Source organism: Abramis brama (assembly GCF_963993115.1).
Source record: "Abramis brama genome assembly, chromosome: 9".
NCBI lineage: Eukaryota > Metazoa > Chordata > Actinopteri > Cypriniformes > Leuciscidae > Abramis > Abramis brama.
In genome coordinates, this window is record NC_139971.1 from 31,401,676 (window position 1) to 31,421,668 (window position 19,993).

The 19,993-nt window shown below is 37.7% G+C and overlaps 1 protein-coding gene across 1 annotated transcript in view; it reads left to right on the plus strand.

The window, feature by feature from the left end:
* The window catches only part of cdh13 (cadherin 13, H-cadherin (heart)), a 364,060-nt gene that overhangs the window by 245,936 nt on the left and 98,131 nt on the right, over positions 1-19,993 (plus strand). The window contains exon 7 of the mRNA XM_084125023.1: positions 1,081-1,259. Within this exon, the coding sequence (XP_083981149.1) occupies positions 1,081-1,259 (179 nt within the window). The remainder of the gene's footprint in view (positions 1-1,080; positions 1,260-19,993) is intronic.

Sequence of the window (19,993 nt, forward strand, 5' to 3'; positions counted from 1 at the left end):
TGAGTGCTCTCGTCTGGGTGCTTGTCTTTCTGTATGTGTGTGTGAGAGAGAAAGAGGTTGTATGTGTCTGTGTGTGCGCATGCATGGTCGGCACACACTCGAATGTGTGTCAGTGTGTGTATCTGCGAACACGGAGGTCGTATAACTTGGAGTAAACGAACAGTGAAGTGGAACCGCTCGCCTTGACTAGCGGGGTCATGAGAGAGCCCCGCTATGCGCTTCAGCATGTGTAATTAATCATTAGAGGTGTACTTCTTAACCGCCGCCTAATACCATCTCTCTTCCCTTGCAGAAACCCACTTCTCCCTTAATTACTTATAATTGCCTTTTACTCATTCACTCTAAGATGCTAATATTCCTATTTGAGGGTGTTCAGCCCATTTCCTACCCAATTTTTTTATTTATTTTTTTTATGTCTTTTTGGTGCCTTCTGGATTTATGCCATACAGTGCAGGAGCTCTCGTAAAGGCTGATCACGAGGTTAACGTCAGTGATAGAGGCCATTAACTTCAGGAGATAGATATGACTTAGCTTCATGTCACTGTCTGGTCACTGTGACTTTGAGAGGCTCCGGCTCCATTTGCGGGCCACTTTTGCGGCTGAGCACATTCAGATGAGATGGAAGGAAAATGAAATAGATGAACAGACGCCACCTGAACTGAGATATCAGCCTCTCTCCGGATACCGTCGAGCCGCTGTTCATTCCAGGGGCCATGTCTAAGAAAGGAGGAGAGCAGATATGTCAAGGATTGACTAGGATTACAATTCATCTGCCAAGAACGGCATCCTTATTTTAGATGCAGTACAATATAAAACTCAACTGTGTTGGGAGAATCAGAACACGGCCTCTTAGAAGTGGAGCTTTGCTCTTCTGTATTTTCTGTCTGCCCTGAAGCCCCATTCAAACTTGGTTTCGATTGATTACAGTTTCGTTTGGCTGTGCGGTTTAATGGAAAATGGCTATACAAGTGGTGTCGGTGTACAGATAAAACCTTAAGGATAAAGTTGGCACCAAATAGATTAGCATCCTGCTCATTTGTCTCCATTATAACTCATCGGTTTTCAAATTGTTTTTGGCAGGCACTACAGTGATGACCATGACGGCTTACGACGCAGACGATCCCAACACAGACAACGCTGTGCTGCGCTACATCATCGTGAGACAGCAACCCGATAAACCTTCACCCAATATGTTCTACATCGACCCGGAAAGAGGCGACATTGTCACCGTGATATCACCCCACCAGCTCGATAGAGAGGTATGTGCTTTCTTTGAGTTCCTCTTTTTTATTGTTGGATGGACATAAGCTGTACCTTATTGTATGTTTTCAATTACCGTGAATCTTGGGGCCTCCGTATGTACCATAAGACAAAGCCCCCTCCACAGCTGGTGATGTCATGCAACTTTTGTATCAGGTGGAAATATTATGATGGAGAAAGGCAGTAATGTTATTTTGGGCAATTTATCCTGCTCTTAAATTCAGTTTTTCTTCTGTAACACTTCAATTAACAGAGGTTAATGCTTAAGTATAAATGAAATGAACAATATATTCATAACAAACTATGAATGAATATGAAATTAATATGAATGAACAAATAATATATACACTCACTGGCCACTTTATTTACATACTTTTAGTTACACCTGTTTAACTGCTCATTAATGCAAATATCTAATCAGCCAGTCACATGTCAGCAACTCAATGCATTTAGGCATGCAGACGTGGTCAGGACGATCTGCTGAAGTTCAAAATGAGCATCAGACTGGTGAAGAAAGGTGAATTAAGTGACTTTGAACGTGGCATGCTTGTTTGTGCCAGATGGGCTAGTCTGGGTATTTCAGAAACTGTTGATCTACTGGGATTTTCATGAACAACCATCGCTAGGGTTTACAGAGAATGGTCCAGAAAAGAGGTGAAAATATTCAGTGAGCTGCAGTTCTGTGGGCGAAAATGAAAATAACTCAAATAACCATTTGTTACAACTGAGTTACGCAGAAGAGCACCTGTGAATGCATAACACATCGAAACCTTGAAGCAGATGGGCTACAGCAACAGAAGACCACAGCGGGTGCCACTCCTGTTAGCCGAGAACAGGGAATTTAGGCTATAATTTGAATGGACTCACCAAATTAGACTAACATTGCCTGGTCTGATGAGTCTCAATTTCTGCTATGACATTAAGATGGTAGGGTCAGAATTTGGCATGGATCCATCCTGCCTTGTATCAGCGCTTCAGGCTGGTGGTGGTGGTGTTATGGTGTGGGTGATATTTTCTTGGCACTTTTTTGGCCCCTTAGTACTAACTGAGCATCATTTACAGGCTATCTGACTATTGTTGCTTACCAAATCCATCACTTTATCACCACAGTGTACTCATTTTCTGATGGCTACTTCCAGGAGGATAACACCATGTCGCAAAGCTTAAAACATCTCAAACTGGTATACCTAATAAAGTGGCCAGTGAGTGTGTATAATAATAATATATAAAAAAATTAAAAAAATAAAATAAATAATAATAATAATATATATATTTTGTTAGCACCAAATCAGCATATTATAATGATTTCTGAAGGATAATGTTACTGAAGTGCTGAAAATTCAGCTTTAACATTATATAAATAAATTAGAACATAAAATATATTTAAATTGAAAACATTTCTTTTAAATTGCAATAATATTTCAAAATATAAGTGTTCTGTTGTATTTTTATAGTTATTAAATAAACGCAGCATTGGTGAGCATAAAAGATAACAAGTGTATATAACAATTGTATATATTATAATTGTTTAACATAATACTCGTTAATTGTGAATTTGTGATGCCTAATGCACTAACTAAAGTTAACAAATTGAATCTTATTGTAAATTCCTTCCATTCTCTTTGTTTTTGCTGATCAGTTTTGAAATACTTTCTATTTATCTTTCAAGATTTCTGTCATTTAGAAAGTGTGTATTTGATGGTCTACAGCAAGTTTACAGCATGTTAGCAATGTTAGTTCTTTGCAAACATAAAGGTGAAGGGAAGCTATTTTACCATTCCAGCTATTGTGGAATATCTGTAGCCTACACTGCTGCTCTGGCATGTCAATCAGCACAGGTCTTGTGTCTGCAAATGAATTTTCCATGAGACACAAATGGTAAATTTATCAAATGTGCTCCAGATATTTCAAAAAAATACCCATTTGAATGTTTTAAAGACTGGCTGTTTACTTAAAGCGCCATGAGAAGAACCTCTAACAGGAGGGCCGACAGAATGGAGGCTTTCTGTTCAAACCGAGCTGTGCAAATAAGCAAGCATAACAACAGCAAACATGAGGGGCAAATCTGTGGAGAAAAACAATAGCTTGTGTGTTTAAATGTTTAACTATCCTCAAACAACCTTTAGAGCAAGTATAGTAGAGCAGATTCTTCGGCATATAAAAGCAGTGTTTTTAATGTTGTTAAGAGACGGGAGGTTGGATGAATGCAGGGGAGATGCTACGGTGTCTTGAGGACAGGAGGTGTTAGCGGTGCATGCTAATGAGCAACTGGAGGCAGAGCTTTCCAGCTCCTAAGCAGAGCGAGACAACAGCATGATTGCTTTTTCTGCAGGGTGACGAATGAAGGAACATCAATTCGGCCCGCTGCTGGAAGAGGAATATTAGCTGTTGTCAGACATTTAGAGCATGCTTTAATTGAGGTTATACACACTTATCCACTAGCATCGGCTATGTCCGACAAGGCCAGTAGAAAACCCCTCAGCTGGAACAGAGCGAAGCCATCATTAAATGCATGTTTGTGTGCAGTCGAGAGCACGTTTGATAGTCGAGTTGACATTATAATTAAAATGTTACATGAAAGGTGTCTGAATGTAGCTGTTTATTCTGATTTCTTTATAGCGAAGCACTGGATGTTGACAAACTCTGCTAACTTTCACTGTCACCGCTACGTCTTACTGACACCATGCTTCCTCTGCCCGATTCCCACGAGTCTGTGCTTCGTCGCAGTTGATCTCATATGTGTGACAGATGTTTTACACAAAGAGCTCCAGGGGATTTTAGGTGTTTTAAGTAGACGTGTGTGACGGGCATGCTACTGTACGCGTGCGGTTCTCTGCTATAATTACAACTAGAGGAGTTTCATTGCCAGAAATTTGTTGGTATTTTGAAAGTTCCCTAACTACACTTTTACAATATTACCTCCACCCACCATGCTGCCTGGAAATTCACTGTAATTGTATACATGCAGAATTGTATAATCTATTTTGTCTCTGAACTCTCTCAAGCCAAATCTAGTCAAGAAATGCACATTTATTCCTCGCAAGAATCGGACAGGTTGATCTAATTAATTGAATTCATGCTCACATCATACTGCAATAATGTCAGTTTGGCTAGTTCAGCTAATGGCTTGTCAACAACTTGCGAAAGCACCATGAAGAGAGTTTTCTCAGTGCACGCATTTCTCTTGACAGGTCAAAAGTGCCTGTTCTTTCCGCTATCTTTCAGATCAGCATGCGTGACTAATAGTGTTTGTAGCTTGGTTTTCTAAGCTTCTGGTACAGTACCTGATGTTCCTAATGTAAGATTAATCAGGTTAAACCTTGTTGTCAGAAATAGAAACATCACAGCTTGGTTAAACGTGTTAGTCTTATGTCATCGTAGCTATCAACTATGTGGGATATAATTTATATTAAATGGAAACCAAAAGCTTCTATATAAGCCCAAATCCAGTTCTCAAATTATCATTTGTCCATGTGCAGCAGACACCCTTTCAAAAAGATGCAAAGGATGATCATCACATGCACCTGTCATGGATTGATCTTTTCCTCTGATCTGATTGGTTCAGAAGCTTGTAGCACTGATCCTACACACATTGCCTTTTGGCGAGGAACACAGAGTAATGTAAATGATCACACGGTGTTTCCGTTTCACCACATTCTGATCATTAACAGGGCTGTGTGCCGATGTCTGCATGTGATTATGTGTGAGCATTTAGTTTTGAATGTAGTCAAAAATAGAAGCACTCCTAATTTTATTTTTGTTAATGCAGTTAATTTAATATATTTAATTTAAAATTGTTAATGTGTGTTAAAGGGATAGTTCACCCAAAAATGAAAATTCTATCATTGTTTACTCACCCTCAAGTTGTTCCAAACCTGTATGAGTTTCTTTGTTCTGCTGAACACAAAGGAAGATATTTGGAAGAATGTTTGTAACCAAACAGATCTCGGTCCCCATTGACTACCATAGTATATTTTTTTCCTACTATGGAAGTCAATGGGGACCGAGATCTGTTGATTACAAACATTCTTCCAAATATCTTCCTTTGTGTTTAGCAGAACAAAGAAACTCATACAGGTTTGGAACAATTTGAGGGTGAGTAAATGATGACAGAATTTTCATTTTTGGGTGAACTATCCCTTTAATTAGTATGTAATTAATTTAATTACATTTTTGTATTTAATTCTAGAATTATAATAATAATAATATTTATTTTTTATTTTATTATTTGTTAGTGTTTTTTTCCTGAAATATTTGTAGGGGTGTAACAGTATATTGTGTCACAATATTTCGTAATACAAAAATGCAACATAATGTATCGTGGATAGTGACAATATTTATTGTTCACCCAAAATAAAAATTACTGTGTGAGGAAAAAAATTCAAGTTTTCAGAGTTTTAGTGTCAGTACTACATTAAACTGCTATAGCCTATATAATGTTGAATATAATGCATAATAATGCAATGGGGGAATATTTGTGGGTCCTGATAATGCCAAATGTCTTATGTTACCAATAAAATGTGGCCTGCATTATTTTAAATATATCTAGTCAGTGACAGAGTGCAAGCATATTCGTCTAAAATAATTCTGTATTTTCAGCTTTAGAATCATGAATATTTTGATTCTAGTGTCACCATTGTCCTGTGTATTGGGTTACCAACACCAAGTCCAAGCCTATTCATTTACACACACAATGTAATATAAAATTTAGCATTTTAATCAACAGTAAATTTTTTGTTAACCTTTTATCATACGTCTTGGAGAATCGCAATAATATCTTATCATGAGTTCAGTATCGTGATATGTATTGAATCGTGACATGAGGGTATCGTTACACCCCTAACGTCCTAGTATTTTTATTTGATTTATAATGTTTATTTTATTAAAAGAAAATCTCAAAATCAATGAGTGGTATTTCATTAGGACACTGAACAAATGATACTCTTTCTTATGATATTTATTATCATAAAAGTTTCATAAGAGTTTCTAATCAGAGGCATGAAATTCTGTTTGAAGTTTAGTTTTCAGTTTTATTTAGACAGGCTGACAGATTGCAGACTCGCTTCGGGGGGTGGTCATTGTAGGACCTCCTCAAACTAATTTCGTTGGTCAGTCTGCTATCGGTGGCTACCCACAGCGCATCTGCTCCCGGTCCTGGCAGTCAGATGCCTGCCATTAAATCTGACAGCCGATTGACAGGCAGAGTAGCTCCACCTTTGTTTCATAAGCCCAAATGACACAGTAGCAAAATAGACATCTTAAAATCAATACCTAGTGACAGAGTTCTGGCAGTCCTCTTATGGAGTATGTCTAATCATTACAGTCCTGCTTCTGATGGCCAGTCTGTGGTCAGATAAGAGCTCTGTTCTGAATGCTAGTGAGCTGCCGTGCTGTCAACTTTCCTACATAGGCTGAGTTTGACATCAGCGTGCTGTTAAACTAATGATGCTGGTAAGAATAAAAAACACATATAGCATTCAAATATTGAATAAAATAGTATATATAGTATAAAATATCTATTACCATTTCAGTCATATCCGACTCTTGGAGATTCTATGGCCGTACGTCTCTTGAGAGACTGTCCATTAATTTTTTTGCCAATGATTTTTCCGGGGTAGGTCGGCAGGTCTTTCCCCAACCCTCCCCATTACATGGCGTGGGACAATTTAACGTCTTCAGTTCACCTATACTGCATGTTTTTGGGTTGTGGGGAAACCGGAGCACCCGGAGGAAACCCACGCAGACACAGGGAGAACATGCAAACTCCACTTATATTATACTATTATATATTTTTGATTTTATGCATTTAGCAGACGCTTTTATTGAAAGGGAATTTTAATTGCCTTTTCTACATACAATGTTGCCTCAGTCTTCACATCAGGAATGCACCTACTGTATGTTGCCTTAAAATGCTGTCTAGATCAGGTTTTGAAACAGAGCTAAAGGTGTGTGTATATGTATGTGTGTGTGTGTGCTAGAACGATATTATTGCCTCTCAATGGCACATTTAACAGCAATTGTGTGAATATTGTTTCAAGCTCTTACAACCATTTTAATATCACATAATCTATTCATATGTTGCAGGGTTTATGATCAAAGTGTGAATTTTAAAGCTTGTTGGTTTTGTAATAATAAAAATTTCATGCAATGATTACGGACAGACTTTGCAATTTAAGGCCCATTTTACAAGCTTCATCAAATGAAAATAAACTGCATATTAACGCATCTTTACGCATTCCTTATGCGGGCACATGCACTGACACTCAATAGACATCCAATTACTGTGAGGTCGTAGCGTTGTGATTTCCCTTACTGTCGCCACGTTCAGCCAGGACCCCAAACGGTCGTTCAAATTATAGCTCCAGCCTCCCCTCCGCGCTCGCCCGCAAAATAGCCTTTTCAGACATGCTTTTTGGACTTCTTTTTAATCTGATCTCTCTCGCATAATTGAATGTCAGTCACCATATGAAGATTCTTCCCCACTCTCAGTTAATGAATCATTGTGTTTGGCAGGACGGCTAGACAAAACAGACCACAAAATATTTACTCCTGCAGGTGGTTCCTGAGTTATTATGTTATGTCATCTAAATGCAAATATTACAGGGAACGCAGGAGGGGTGTGGGCGGCGATTGAAAATACTGCATTATTGCATGATTTGATGTGCACTTCACTGCATAAAAGATATAAACTGTCATTTACTCAGTCATTATTATGTAAAGATCTAGTTTAGCTGTGTAGGAAATAGACTTGTGAGTGAGTTTTTGCAGGACGGAGAATACTAGGATCGCCCCAGGATTGGTTTTAAATATGTCTTTTATTCAGCAAAATTCCCCTCTCTGTTATTTATAATTTTAAATTCATTTTTACCTGGGGCTTTATTAATGATATCCAAAATTATTCTTCAATATACTTGCATCAGAAATTAAATAGCTGAATTATTTCAGTAGTTATGAGAAGATTTTCACTATAAATGCCATTCAAACTTTTTGTGTGTGTGTGTGTGTGTGGCTATTTTGTCCCAATGCTGGGAGGCTCTGTCAGAAACATTTGTCATTTTCATTGTGACACATTGTCATTAGACACATGATGCCAGTCACCAAATGTCAGTGCTGGGCCTTTGACGTTATACTCATGAAAACTTCACCCATTCCATCAAGCCCAGGGGTCTGAAGAACACGAGAAACTCAATCTTATGATAGACTCTAAACTAAACTTTGTCAATTTCTATACACTAGAGAAAGGTGCAATTTTTTTTCTCTCCTTCGGTTCCAGTCTTGACTTCAGTCAGTCAAGACTTCCAGTCTTGTCATTTTCTCCTACACGTCTACTGTTGCCATATGTGTGCTCTGCCATGGACAAAAAGGAGGATTTAACCTTAAGGTAACATTTTACAGTGTTACTTTGTTAATAATATGAGTTAATGCATTAGTATGTCACAAACTCAAAATGCAACATACTCTTACAGCATTTATTCATGTTGGTTAATGGTCAGTTTCTACATTCATTGAAGTCATTTATCATAGTTTTATTAATTTATCTATCATAAAACCAGGGTCTTGAAGCATATGTCTTGATGGTAATGTCTCTGTGTTGGGAAACTCTTGTGAGATTCATCTTAACCTTCCCCTTTGTAGCAGTTAGCAAACAAAGCACTCTCGCAAGGATTTCGACTGCACAAGAGTTAAAATCTAGACATTTACTTGGTTTAACTAGAGAGCTACTTGACAGCAAGCCAGAAAGTTCAGTTGTGGTCCTAAAGTGCATAAAGCAGGTGGAGTCCATCTTGAGTGATTAAAAATGGCTCCCTCTCCCCTCGCACTCCCTCTCTCCCCTTTCTCCTCTATCACGCCTCTGTCTACTTGCATTAGCACGGAAATGAGATTCCACTAATTAATTAGATCTCCAAGTGCTAAAGATGAAGATTACATCCCAATGAAGGTTAGGAGTGTCAATCACATTTTTTTTTCACTAGTTCTGGATTCCTGGAGATAAATTGAGCCCCATGGGAATTGTGGGCAGAAAAAAAAAAAGGTCAGGCCATTAATCCTTCTCCGTTATTAATTGAGCCTCGCTGATCTACTCAGTCAATAAAGGTGTAGAACATCAGAAATAGAAAGAAAATGTAAGATGAGTACTGTTGAAATTTGTGGAGAAAGACGATAAATAGAAGAGAACTTTGAGATGAACAACAGAAGAAGAATGGGAGGTATTAAAAGGGGCCTTTAGTTCACAAAAAAAAATTAAAAAATTAAAAAAAAAAATATATATATATATATATATATATATATAATAATAATAATAATATAATATATATATATTTACTTGCCCTCATGTTGTTCCAAACCTGCATGACTTCCTTTCTTATGTAGAGCACAAAATAATTTTGAAAAAAATAAAATCACCAGTATTATCCTGTTTTGTCCATACAATGAAAGTCAATGGATTTTGGACACCACTGACTTTTATTGTATGGATAAAAGTACTTGAAACATTCTTTAAGTGTCTTACTTTGTGTTTTGCTATATATACATATGTTTCAAGTTTCAAAGAATGTTTCAAGTACTTTTATCCATACAATAAAAGTCAGTGGTGTCCAAAATCCATTGACTTTCATTGATTGGGATATATATATATATATATATATATATATATATATATATGAAATAAATGTTTTTCTCCAAACACGTCGGCCACAATTATTGGCACCCCTAGAATTTTTTACAAGTAAAATGTCTCTGAAGTACATTCCCATTAATATTTACCTTTATTTAGCACACCAGGGTGACTAGGAACATGAAATTGTTTAGCTATGACTTCTTGTTTCACAGGAGTTTAAATATGAGGAAACACAAAGGCCAAATTCCCTTAATCATCCATCACAATGAGTAAAACTAAAGAATATAGTTCTGATGTGCAGCAAAAGATTGTTGAGCATCACAAAATAGAAAGTGGCTGTAAGAAAATAGCTAAAGAATTGAAAATCCCCATTTTGACCATCAGGGCAATAATTAAGAAGTTATAATCAACTAAAGATGTTACGAATCTGCCTGGAAGAGGACGTGTGTCTACAGTATATTGTCTTAATGCACAGTGAGGAGGAAAGTTTGAGTGCCCAAAGACTCTCCAAGGATCACAGATGGAGAATTGCAGAGATTACTTGAGTCTTGGGGGTCAGAAAGCCTAAAAAAAAATTAGCAAACAACCCTTACACAACTATGTTGTTTGGGAGGGTTTCAAGAAAAATCCTCCTCGCTCCTCCAAAAATAAACTCCAGCATATTCAGTTGTCAGACATGACTGGAGCTTCAAAAGGGACCGGGTTCTGTGGTCAGATGAAACAGAAAAATGACTTTTTGGCAGCAAACCCACCAGATGTGTTTGGTGCAAACAGGGATAAAAAGTACCCCATGCCTACGGTTAAATATACTGCTGGATCTTATATGTTGTGGGCCTATTTTTTTGCTGGAGGTCCTGGACATCTTGTTCAGATACATGGTATTATGGATTCTAGCAAATATCAACAGATAAAAAATCAAAACCTGTCTGCCTCTGCTAGAAATCTTATAATGGGCCGTGGTTGGATCTTCCATCAGGACAACGGTCCAAAACAAACATCAAAATCAACACAAAAATGGGTCCCCTAAACTGAACCCCATGGAAAATGAGTGGGGTGACCTGAAGAGAAGAAGCGTCAACATGAACTTGTGAATCTGAAGGATCTGGAGAGATTCTGCATGGAGGAATGGTCTCTGATCTCTTGTCAGTTATTCTCCAAACTCATCAGGCATTATAGGAGAAGACTCAGATCAGTTATCATGGCAAAAGGAGGTTTCAAAAAGTATTTAATAACAGGGAGCCAACAATTATGGCCAGCGTGTTTTGGAGAAAAGCATTTATTTTATAATGTGATTTACCCCCCACTTTCAATTCTTTTACTTCAATGAAAGGTTAGATTTTTGTGAATTTTTTGATTGAAAGATCAAAAGGATAAACAATGCAGATTTATTTTTTACAGCCATTTTTGATCTTATTTACCAGGGGTGCCATTAATTCTGTCCACCACTGTATATATATATATAAAATAGGGGTGAATAAATGATAACAGAATTCTCATTTTGAAGATGTTTCTAGGGACCTTCCTGTGAGTTTTACTAACAAGAACTTTCAGAGAGACACTCTGATATTGATTAATATTGTGCATATTTTATATGATTCACCTCGATGAACTGAGCAAAAAGTTTAGTACACTCTGGATATCCATTAGCACAAACCAAAGAGAAAAATACTAAATAGAAAATATAAATAACAGTGGTACTTTTGCCTGCTATGATGTCCCTTCCCTGAAGAGTTATTGGCACAGAAGTAGAGCTCTCAAGTACCCTTTAGCTCTCTTGTTTAGCTCTGGAATCAGCTCTAAACTCCCATTCTGTGTCATAAAGGTGCCAAAGTCCTCATGTTCTCGCAGGCAGGCCCGCATGGAGGCCCGTGTCTCTTACAAATGCACCGACTTAGCACTATTGAACTCTCCAGGACTTGGCAGTAACACTTTAAGTGTAAAATATGCATCTTTTATGTTACTGGCAAAGAGTTGGGAGTGATCTAAGCACAATCTGTTCCCATAATGGCATAATATAATGGGCAATTGTCTGCATTTATAAGGATTGAGCAGGTAGGTGCTAGTCTCTCCTTATCACGAGAAGTTCCAAATGTCTCCAATTACCACAACCCTTATGTTCTGGAAGGAAATGATGAGTGGGTATTTTAAATATCTCCGGCTGGCTTGCAAAAGTGTATTGGTGTTTTATTGGGAGCTGTAAAGCCGGGCCACGCCAGAAGAGAGGCGTACAAAACTAAGTAATGAAATAGGCCATATTGTGTGAGTGTAAATGGAAAAAAGTAAAGTCTGGTAGACTTCTGATTCCAGCTTTGCTTTAGATCAGAAGACTATAGCTAAGTTGGTCGCACTTTCATCAAACTGTGGAAATAGAGTATCACGCATCAAGGTCAGACTTTAATTCCTGGACATGCCTATCGGCTTGACCGCTCTTCCTGTTAATCCCACCCTAAGAAACCCTCACCTCCCGGCCCACGCCCTGATCTCCAGGGTGGGATGCAGCCATTCAGATTCATGCGTCTCAGATGGTTGTGTGGGTTGAGATAAGAACAGAGCCGGTTGTGTGTTGAGGCAGGAGGACTGAGGGGTAATGAAGTGAGTGATGAGTTTCTTCTCTTACTGACTGAGCTTTGGGTCAGAGATCACCTGGTGTCCATAGAGAGCGAGAGAGTGAGTTACAGCAGATGAGAAAGAGGAATCATTCTTTCTTTTTTTTTTTCATTTATCAATCTGACTGGTTGACTCTTGAGGAGGTGGAGAGAAGGATTTGGTCAGATCTGATCGTCCTGAGCGGGTCACTGGGCACGGTTCACAAAAGTAATAGGGTCCTAAAGAAATGCTTTCATCATGCCAAAACCAGCAATTTTGTTCAGGATGTGCTGTACTATTTGTCTGAGCGTTATGTTTAAAGTTCTTAAACAAAATCTCTATAAATGGACATTTTCTATTGATGCTTTATACCAAATGTATTTCTTTGCATCATTTCACAATGCATTTTGTGAGCCAGCATACGTGTAGATGGACATTACTATAGTGTGTGCGTGTGTGTTTGAAATATTTGTGAGCTGATGATGACCTCAGTAATGTAGAGATGATGATGTTCATGGTGATAAATTAAATCATCTTATTTTTTAAATGTAGCCTACCATTTGTATAAAATAGTGCATTTTAAGAACCTATGGTAGTTTTTGTTTGTTTGAAATGCAGTGCATTTTGTGAGTCAACACAGGTAGAGGATAATGCTGATGTCATTGATAATGTGATGTAATAGAGGTCATTTTTAAATGTACTTTACATTTAATTGCAATGCATTTCGTGAACCAACCCACTGTGTTGTTTTTATTTGTTTGCTTGAATGTATTTTCTGTTTTGAGCCAACATGGGTAGTTAGAGGACAGTGCTGATGATGTCATCATCAGTGGTGTAATGATAATGGCAGTGTAATAAATTTGCTTATGTTGTAATGCAGTTTTTGTATGGCCGCAGTGTACTACCTTGTTCTGGTATAAAACCGCAATTTAAAACTTCTCAGTACATTTCCCCTGCTGATGACAGTGGTGACAGCTGGAGGCAGAGGCATCAGTAGCTATGGGCTATTTTGTCTCTCTGCCAGAGTCTAGAGCGCTTTCCCAAACAGTGGACCCACTGTGCTGGATTCACAGGCTGCACACTCACATACGCACACACATTTGTCAGAGATGGAATGTCATGTCACTAAGCTCCAACTGTTTTTGTGTGTGCTATGTATAGAGCAGTGATGGCACTAGAGCGGGGCTATAGCAATATCGCTGTGTCATATTAAAAGAAGTTTAATTCAAAAACACGTCTCGACCCTGCGCTCTTTTTCATTTTGTTCACGTTTTTAAAACACAAGCGTTCTGTGTGCACGGTTTGTTAATTTAGTTAACAGCAGTTTTTTTTTATTCAGCCTGCCTTTACATAGCCACTGTTGAACAGTACCTGTTCCAGCCATTAGGAGGGACTGTCAGTCGGCAGGCTTCAATAAACCGTCATTGATTGAAGGTAGTAATAGAGAATGTCCAGAGAAACTGATAACGTAATGTCTAAATTCAAACAAATATTGGAGAGAGTGTTTCCTCACGTGGGTTGCCAGATTGAGGACATGCAACACACTCAAAAAAATAAGCTGTTGAACGAACTTAATTCAATTAAGGAAAACTTTTCCACGAAAATGAATTAAATTTTTCCAACAAAATCTAATTTGTTTGAAATGATTTATTGTAATCTTGTTGTACGAACTTAAATTTATTTAGTCATTCCTGCTAGATAAAGTTTTGTCAGGTTGACTACATTTAATTTTTGTCCTGCCTAAAAACGCCAACATTATAAATTTAGCTAATTTGACTTTACAGTTATTTCCAATGATAGAAGCTACTAGTGTTCAATTTAATTAAAACCACTTTTTATAGAGTAATATTGTATATTACTTATGCAGGTCTGCAAAAGAGGTTTAATTCATGTATAGTGTATACTGTGTGCCCACAGCCCTAAACTAAACACAGTCGCCACTCTTCTGCATAATGGTAACCACAAAATTCAAAAACATTACAGAAAGTCCTCTACGTTTCTAACATAACTGAATATTAAACACTAACATTAACTAACAACATCTTTTCATTTACAGAAAAACACATAAAATAACGCTTTAATCCCTAAATTTACCCTCCTAATGCAGTCCCTTGCAAAGCATGCTGGGAACTACAGATCCACTGCCCAGTTAGTTGTCAACAAAAATGATTCATGTAGTTTTCACACAAATTAATTAAGTAAACTTCAGTTTTAAATATATTAGGTTGATTGAACACAATTAAATTAACTTGTGACAAAATATTAAACAATCATGTTACTTTAGCTTATTTTAATTCATTAAATTTAACAAGAGGCAAAAATTCATTTTTTGAGTGCAGGAACGAGCGCAATTGACAGTGGAAAGCGATGAGCCTTACACTGTAAGTTGATCAGCTATCTGCATTTTAATATGTTGGTCATAGAGCTTTTTAGATGTATGTCAAGGCTTTTTAGGCCGGGTAGAGTCTGCAATCTCTGACCTAGTTTGTTTGCTGGCTTCCATGGCTGCAATGCGTCATGGAAAGCACATTTCAAAGTAGAATAACTGGCTGCTTAGCATATTTTCTAAATACCTGCAAACATATTATGGTATTTTTATGTTTCAGTACAGTAAAAAAAAAAATAATAATAATACATACAGCACTTTTTAAAGGCACAGTATTCAAGTTTTGTGGCTAGAAGTCACTTATTCAAAACAATAACAAAGGCGTAGCTTGATGATGCCGTTAATGAGCGTGGAACCATGGGAGTTGTCCCATAGTCCCAAAATTGTGGGGTAATGCAGCACTATTTTATTTGGTCAAAACAATCATACTAAAAATAAATTTAAGTGTGTTGAAAGTTGTTATAATGTTACTTTGTGCATTAGCTCCATGGCATGGGTGGTATGAGACACTTGATGCACATTGCAGTAAGCTAGATCGATTTTAGAATATCATATTAATATAAGCAGGATGACTTGTGTTGCTAAATGGCATGCAATTAATTTTAAAATATATTGTATGGTGGAGAAAATGCTGTATTACTGTTACTCCAAATAAAGCTCTTTCTGATTATGTTATGTTAGCCACTTGACAAAATAGTGTTGTCCCTCTGAAGCATGGTACAAGAAAACAAGAGATTCAAACAATAAGACTAAACGTGTTGAGCTAGTATATAACAACGATATAAATAAATAAATGATGAAAATAAAATTGAGCACAGCTATAAAAGAATATTGGTAATGTCTAAACATAAATTCATAAGTAAATCACAACTATAAGCCATCCGTTCGTTCGTTCGTTCGTTCGTTCGTTCGTTCGTTCGTTCGTTCGTTCGTTCGTTCATTCATTCAGGGGCATGTGTGTTTGTCTGGATACATGGGTATATAGGCTTGTTGTATACTGTATTTAACAACAACACTTTATGTAAAAATTCACCTTTGTGACTCCATAAACACAACATCTGTTCTTATACTGGGGTCAGACACTTTAATGAATATGCATGCATTCTACAGTTAAGCTACTGCAAAATTCAAAAGACATTCCTGCAAACTGAAATACAAAGTGTGAAGTCTCCGGTAAAGATTTTGTTTCCAGGCAATCAACTGAATTATCGATTCTTTTTTCCATATCATTGATCATAGTCACAAATAAGAACAAATGCATCTCATGGTTACACACTAATGTGGCATACCTTAGAAATAAAGGTGTTAAGTGGGTCCAGATGGAAGGTGAGACTCTTGAACCATGAGTGCTTATGGATGACTGATGGTATGACACTTGCACAAATACCATGGAGACCTTTTCAAAATTCAAAATTGCCAAAATAATCTATTGGCGTGGGCAGACAGACTTTATCAGTCTATCCAAAGGAGCTTTCTGAAAGGGCAGAGAGGATGGATAGCGAAGGAAAGAGAGTGAGAGAGAGAGCAGATGTTTGGACATTGGGACCTTGCTAGGGCTCAAAGCTACATTAAACAGCTGAAACTTTGTATTGAGACACTTTGTATTGATTAAAACAGCAAGGATTTTGTTGTTTAGACTATTTCAACACTTAGAAAAAGTTAGAATCTCTCCATTGTAACAGTTATTTTGTATATACACACACACACACACACACACACACTATATTGCCAAAAGTATTGGGACATCCCTCTAAATCATTGAATTCAGATGTTCCAATCACTTCCATGCCCCAGTTGTATAAAATCAAGCACCTAGACATGCAGACTGCTTCTACAAACATTTGTGAAAGAATGGGTCACTCTCAGGAGCTCATTGAATTCAGACGTGGTGGCAATAAGTCCATTCCTGAAATTTCCTCACTACTAAATATTCCACGGTCAACTTAGTGGTATTATAACAAAGTGGAAGCAATTGGGAACAACAGCAACTCAGCCAAGAAGTGGTAGGCCACGTAAAATCACAGAGCGGGGTCAATAACTACAGACCTCCAAACTTCATGTGGACTTCAGATTGGCTCAAGAACAGTGCGTAGAGAGCTTCATGGAATGGGTTTGGCGGTTGCCAGGAGAGCGGTACTTGCCTGACTGCATTGTGCCAAGTGTAAAGTTTGGTGGAGCAGGGATTATGTTGTGGGGTTGTTTTTTAGGGGTTGGGCTTAGTTCCAGTGAAGGGAACTCTTAATACCAAGACATTTTGGACAATTTCATGCTCCCAACTTTGTGGGAACAGTTTAGGGATGGCCCCTTCCTGTTTCAACATGACTGTGCACCACTGCACAAAGTAAGGTCCATAAATACATGGATGAGCGAGTTTGGTATGGAGTAACTTGACTGGCCTGCACAGAGTCCTGACCTCAACCCGATAGGTGACACCTTTGGGATGAATTAGAGCAGAGACTGCGAGGCCTTCTCGTCCAACATCAGTGTCTGACCTCACAAATGCACTACTAGAAGAATGGTCAAAAGTTCCCATAAACACACTTTATTTAAAAGCGTTCCCAGAAGAGTTGAAGCTGTTAAAGCTGCAAAGGGTGGGCCAACTGCACAGTAAACCCTACGGATTAACAATGGGATGTCATTAAAGTTCATATGCATGTAAACGCAGACGTACCAAAACTTGTATGAGGGACACAAATGGTGTTTGGTTAATGACTCTATACCCTCTTGTTTCTCTAATATACACACTTTCTCCTAGGTTCTTGTTGAATTAAGAAATTTGCCATCAGCCAATTTCCTTGGTTCACCCTGCATAGCTCAAAAGATTCTGAATTCTAACACAATTCCATCCATCTCCATTTCCTCCAGGACAAATAAAACAACGCATTCTCATCCCAAGGCGTCATATACTGACGCTTTTGAAATTTCGTCTACATTCGACGCACATGGCACCCTTTAGCGTCAATATGTGACGCAGATTATGGGTAGGTTTAGGTCTGGGGTAGGGTTAGACCGCTAGGAGGCGCCTTCTGGCCCATATTTATCTGCGTCTCATATTGACGCTAAAGGGTGCCATGTGCGTCGAATGTAGACGAAATTTCAAAAGCGTCAGTATATGACGCCTTGGGATGAGAACGGGCTGAATAAAATAGTAGGAAAAGGACTTTGTCACCTCCAGTACCTCTTTTTTTTTTTTTTTCATGAACTGGACCTTCATACTTGTACCACGAAGGAAGGTTGAAAATTTATGGTAAGCATTAATATTTATTGCATTTAAAATCAAATAAGGTCCCTTATTCACCATAAACCAACATTTAGACCTCTCATAAGTCCCATGCTGTTCAAGTTCATAGATAACCACAGACCTGTCATCACATAATTGGCAAAAAATGAGAACAGAAATGAGCTGAATCCGCACAATGGCTCAACAGTTCCGGCGCCCGTCTCATTCAAATGGAATTTCTCATTCAATTCGACCCATTAGTGTCACCGCAGGGATCTAAGGCACATTATAAGGCTGTCCAAAATATTCACAGTACAGAAAGTGTTCTTTATAATTTTGACAGTTCAAAGGGCAAGCACAGGGCAAGCATGAGCCGATTGCTTCCTGGTCAATAAATTTCCATGCTTTCTCTGCCTCTTAAGACATCCGTTATCCTCTTAACTCAGGAGCTGTTGCCTGGGGCCTCTCCGCAGGGGTCGCAGAGCTAATGTTGAAGGAGGGTAACCTCTAGTATGACTTAATTTCCCAATATATGTCTTCATAATGATGGGATGCTGATAGATGATCTCAATTCTAGTTTAGACTGATCTCAGACCAGTGTACATGAACAATTGATCCCCGAGCATGAGTGAATGTGTAACATTGTGGACTTTAAAGTCAACAAGAAATCAAAATTGACTCAATTTACTTACCAGGGGGTTATGGGTCCAAATGAAGATGAAAGTGACAGATGTGACTGTGTTAGGGCTGTTCTGCTCACTTTCCCTGTGCTCTTTCTTAGCGAGTAAGATTAATGTTTTAGACATGCTTGAATAGTGCAAGTACATACAATGGCAGTGATCTTGCCCCCTCATACACAAGCACTTTATTGACTATTCTGACCTTGATCGATTTCTTGTTGTGCTGTAAAAAAAGGTCTACAAGTAATATAAATGACTGCTACAAAAGTTGAAGAAGCTAATGCTGCATTTTTAATATACATCACATATTACAAATATCTATCTATCTATCTATCTATCTATCTATCTATCTATCTATCTATCTAGTGTCATTTTGTGCTTCTGATGTTCATGTGATGTTTATCTTTAGAGGTTTGATGCATTGCTGATGGTTTAAAGAAATGTTCTGAGTCTATATAAGTGACAGTTTGAAAGCAGATATTTGAGACTAATTCTCTATGAGATTTATAGAACGATTACAACATTTAATCATTAGTTACAGTATTTTAGTTATTTGAGCTGTAATTTCTAATTAAGACCTAATTTTTACCTAAACATATTTTACCTAAAGTAATTATGAGAATTGAAATAGAAAGTCTCAACTGTGATTTATTTAGTCTAATTGTAGTTTTATAAAGTTATAATGTTGTACTCTGAGGAGTACAGCTTTCATTCACTCAATATGTCTGTGCACATATTGAGTGAAAGTCACTATAGGTTTATCAGTTTTATATGGTCATGGCAGTATACAATTTTTAACTTTACGCAAATTGCAAAAAAAATTACTTTACCACATTGGTCAGCAATTTTATCACACTACTATCTCTTATGTATAACTTCTCCGGTTCCACTTTTGAAACAATATTTCAATGTTTGTGATGCAACCTTGCCCCTTGACTTCCAATGTAAATACACTACTTTTTGGTTTTAGAAATTGAGTTTTCTAAGATAATTATCTTCTATGGTATATTTGGCATCATGCCACAGATTCTGTTAATAGACCTTGAGTTGTATTGGGCCTTGGGAATTCCACAATGTTATGGATTACATAAACTATATATTTATCGAGCCAATCTGAGGCCACAGTTCCAGAAAGACTGCGCTTATGTTAACAATGTGTGAAGCATTAGCATTTACAATGAACAGCAGCTGTGTGAATATCTGTTGTTGTGAAAAGGGCTCATTACCCTCCTTTCTCATTTACT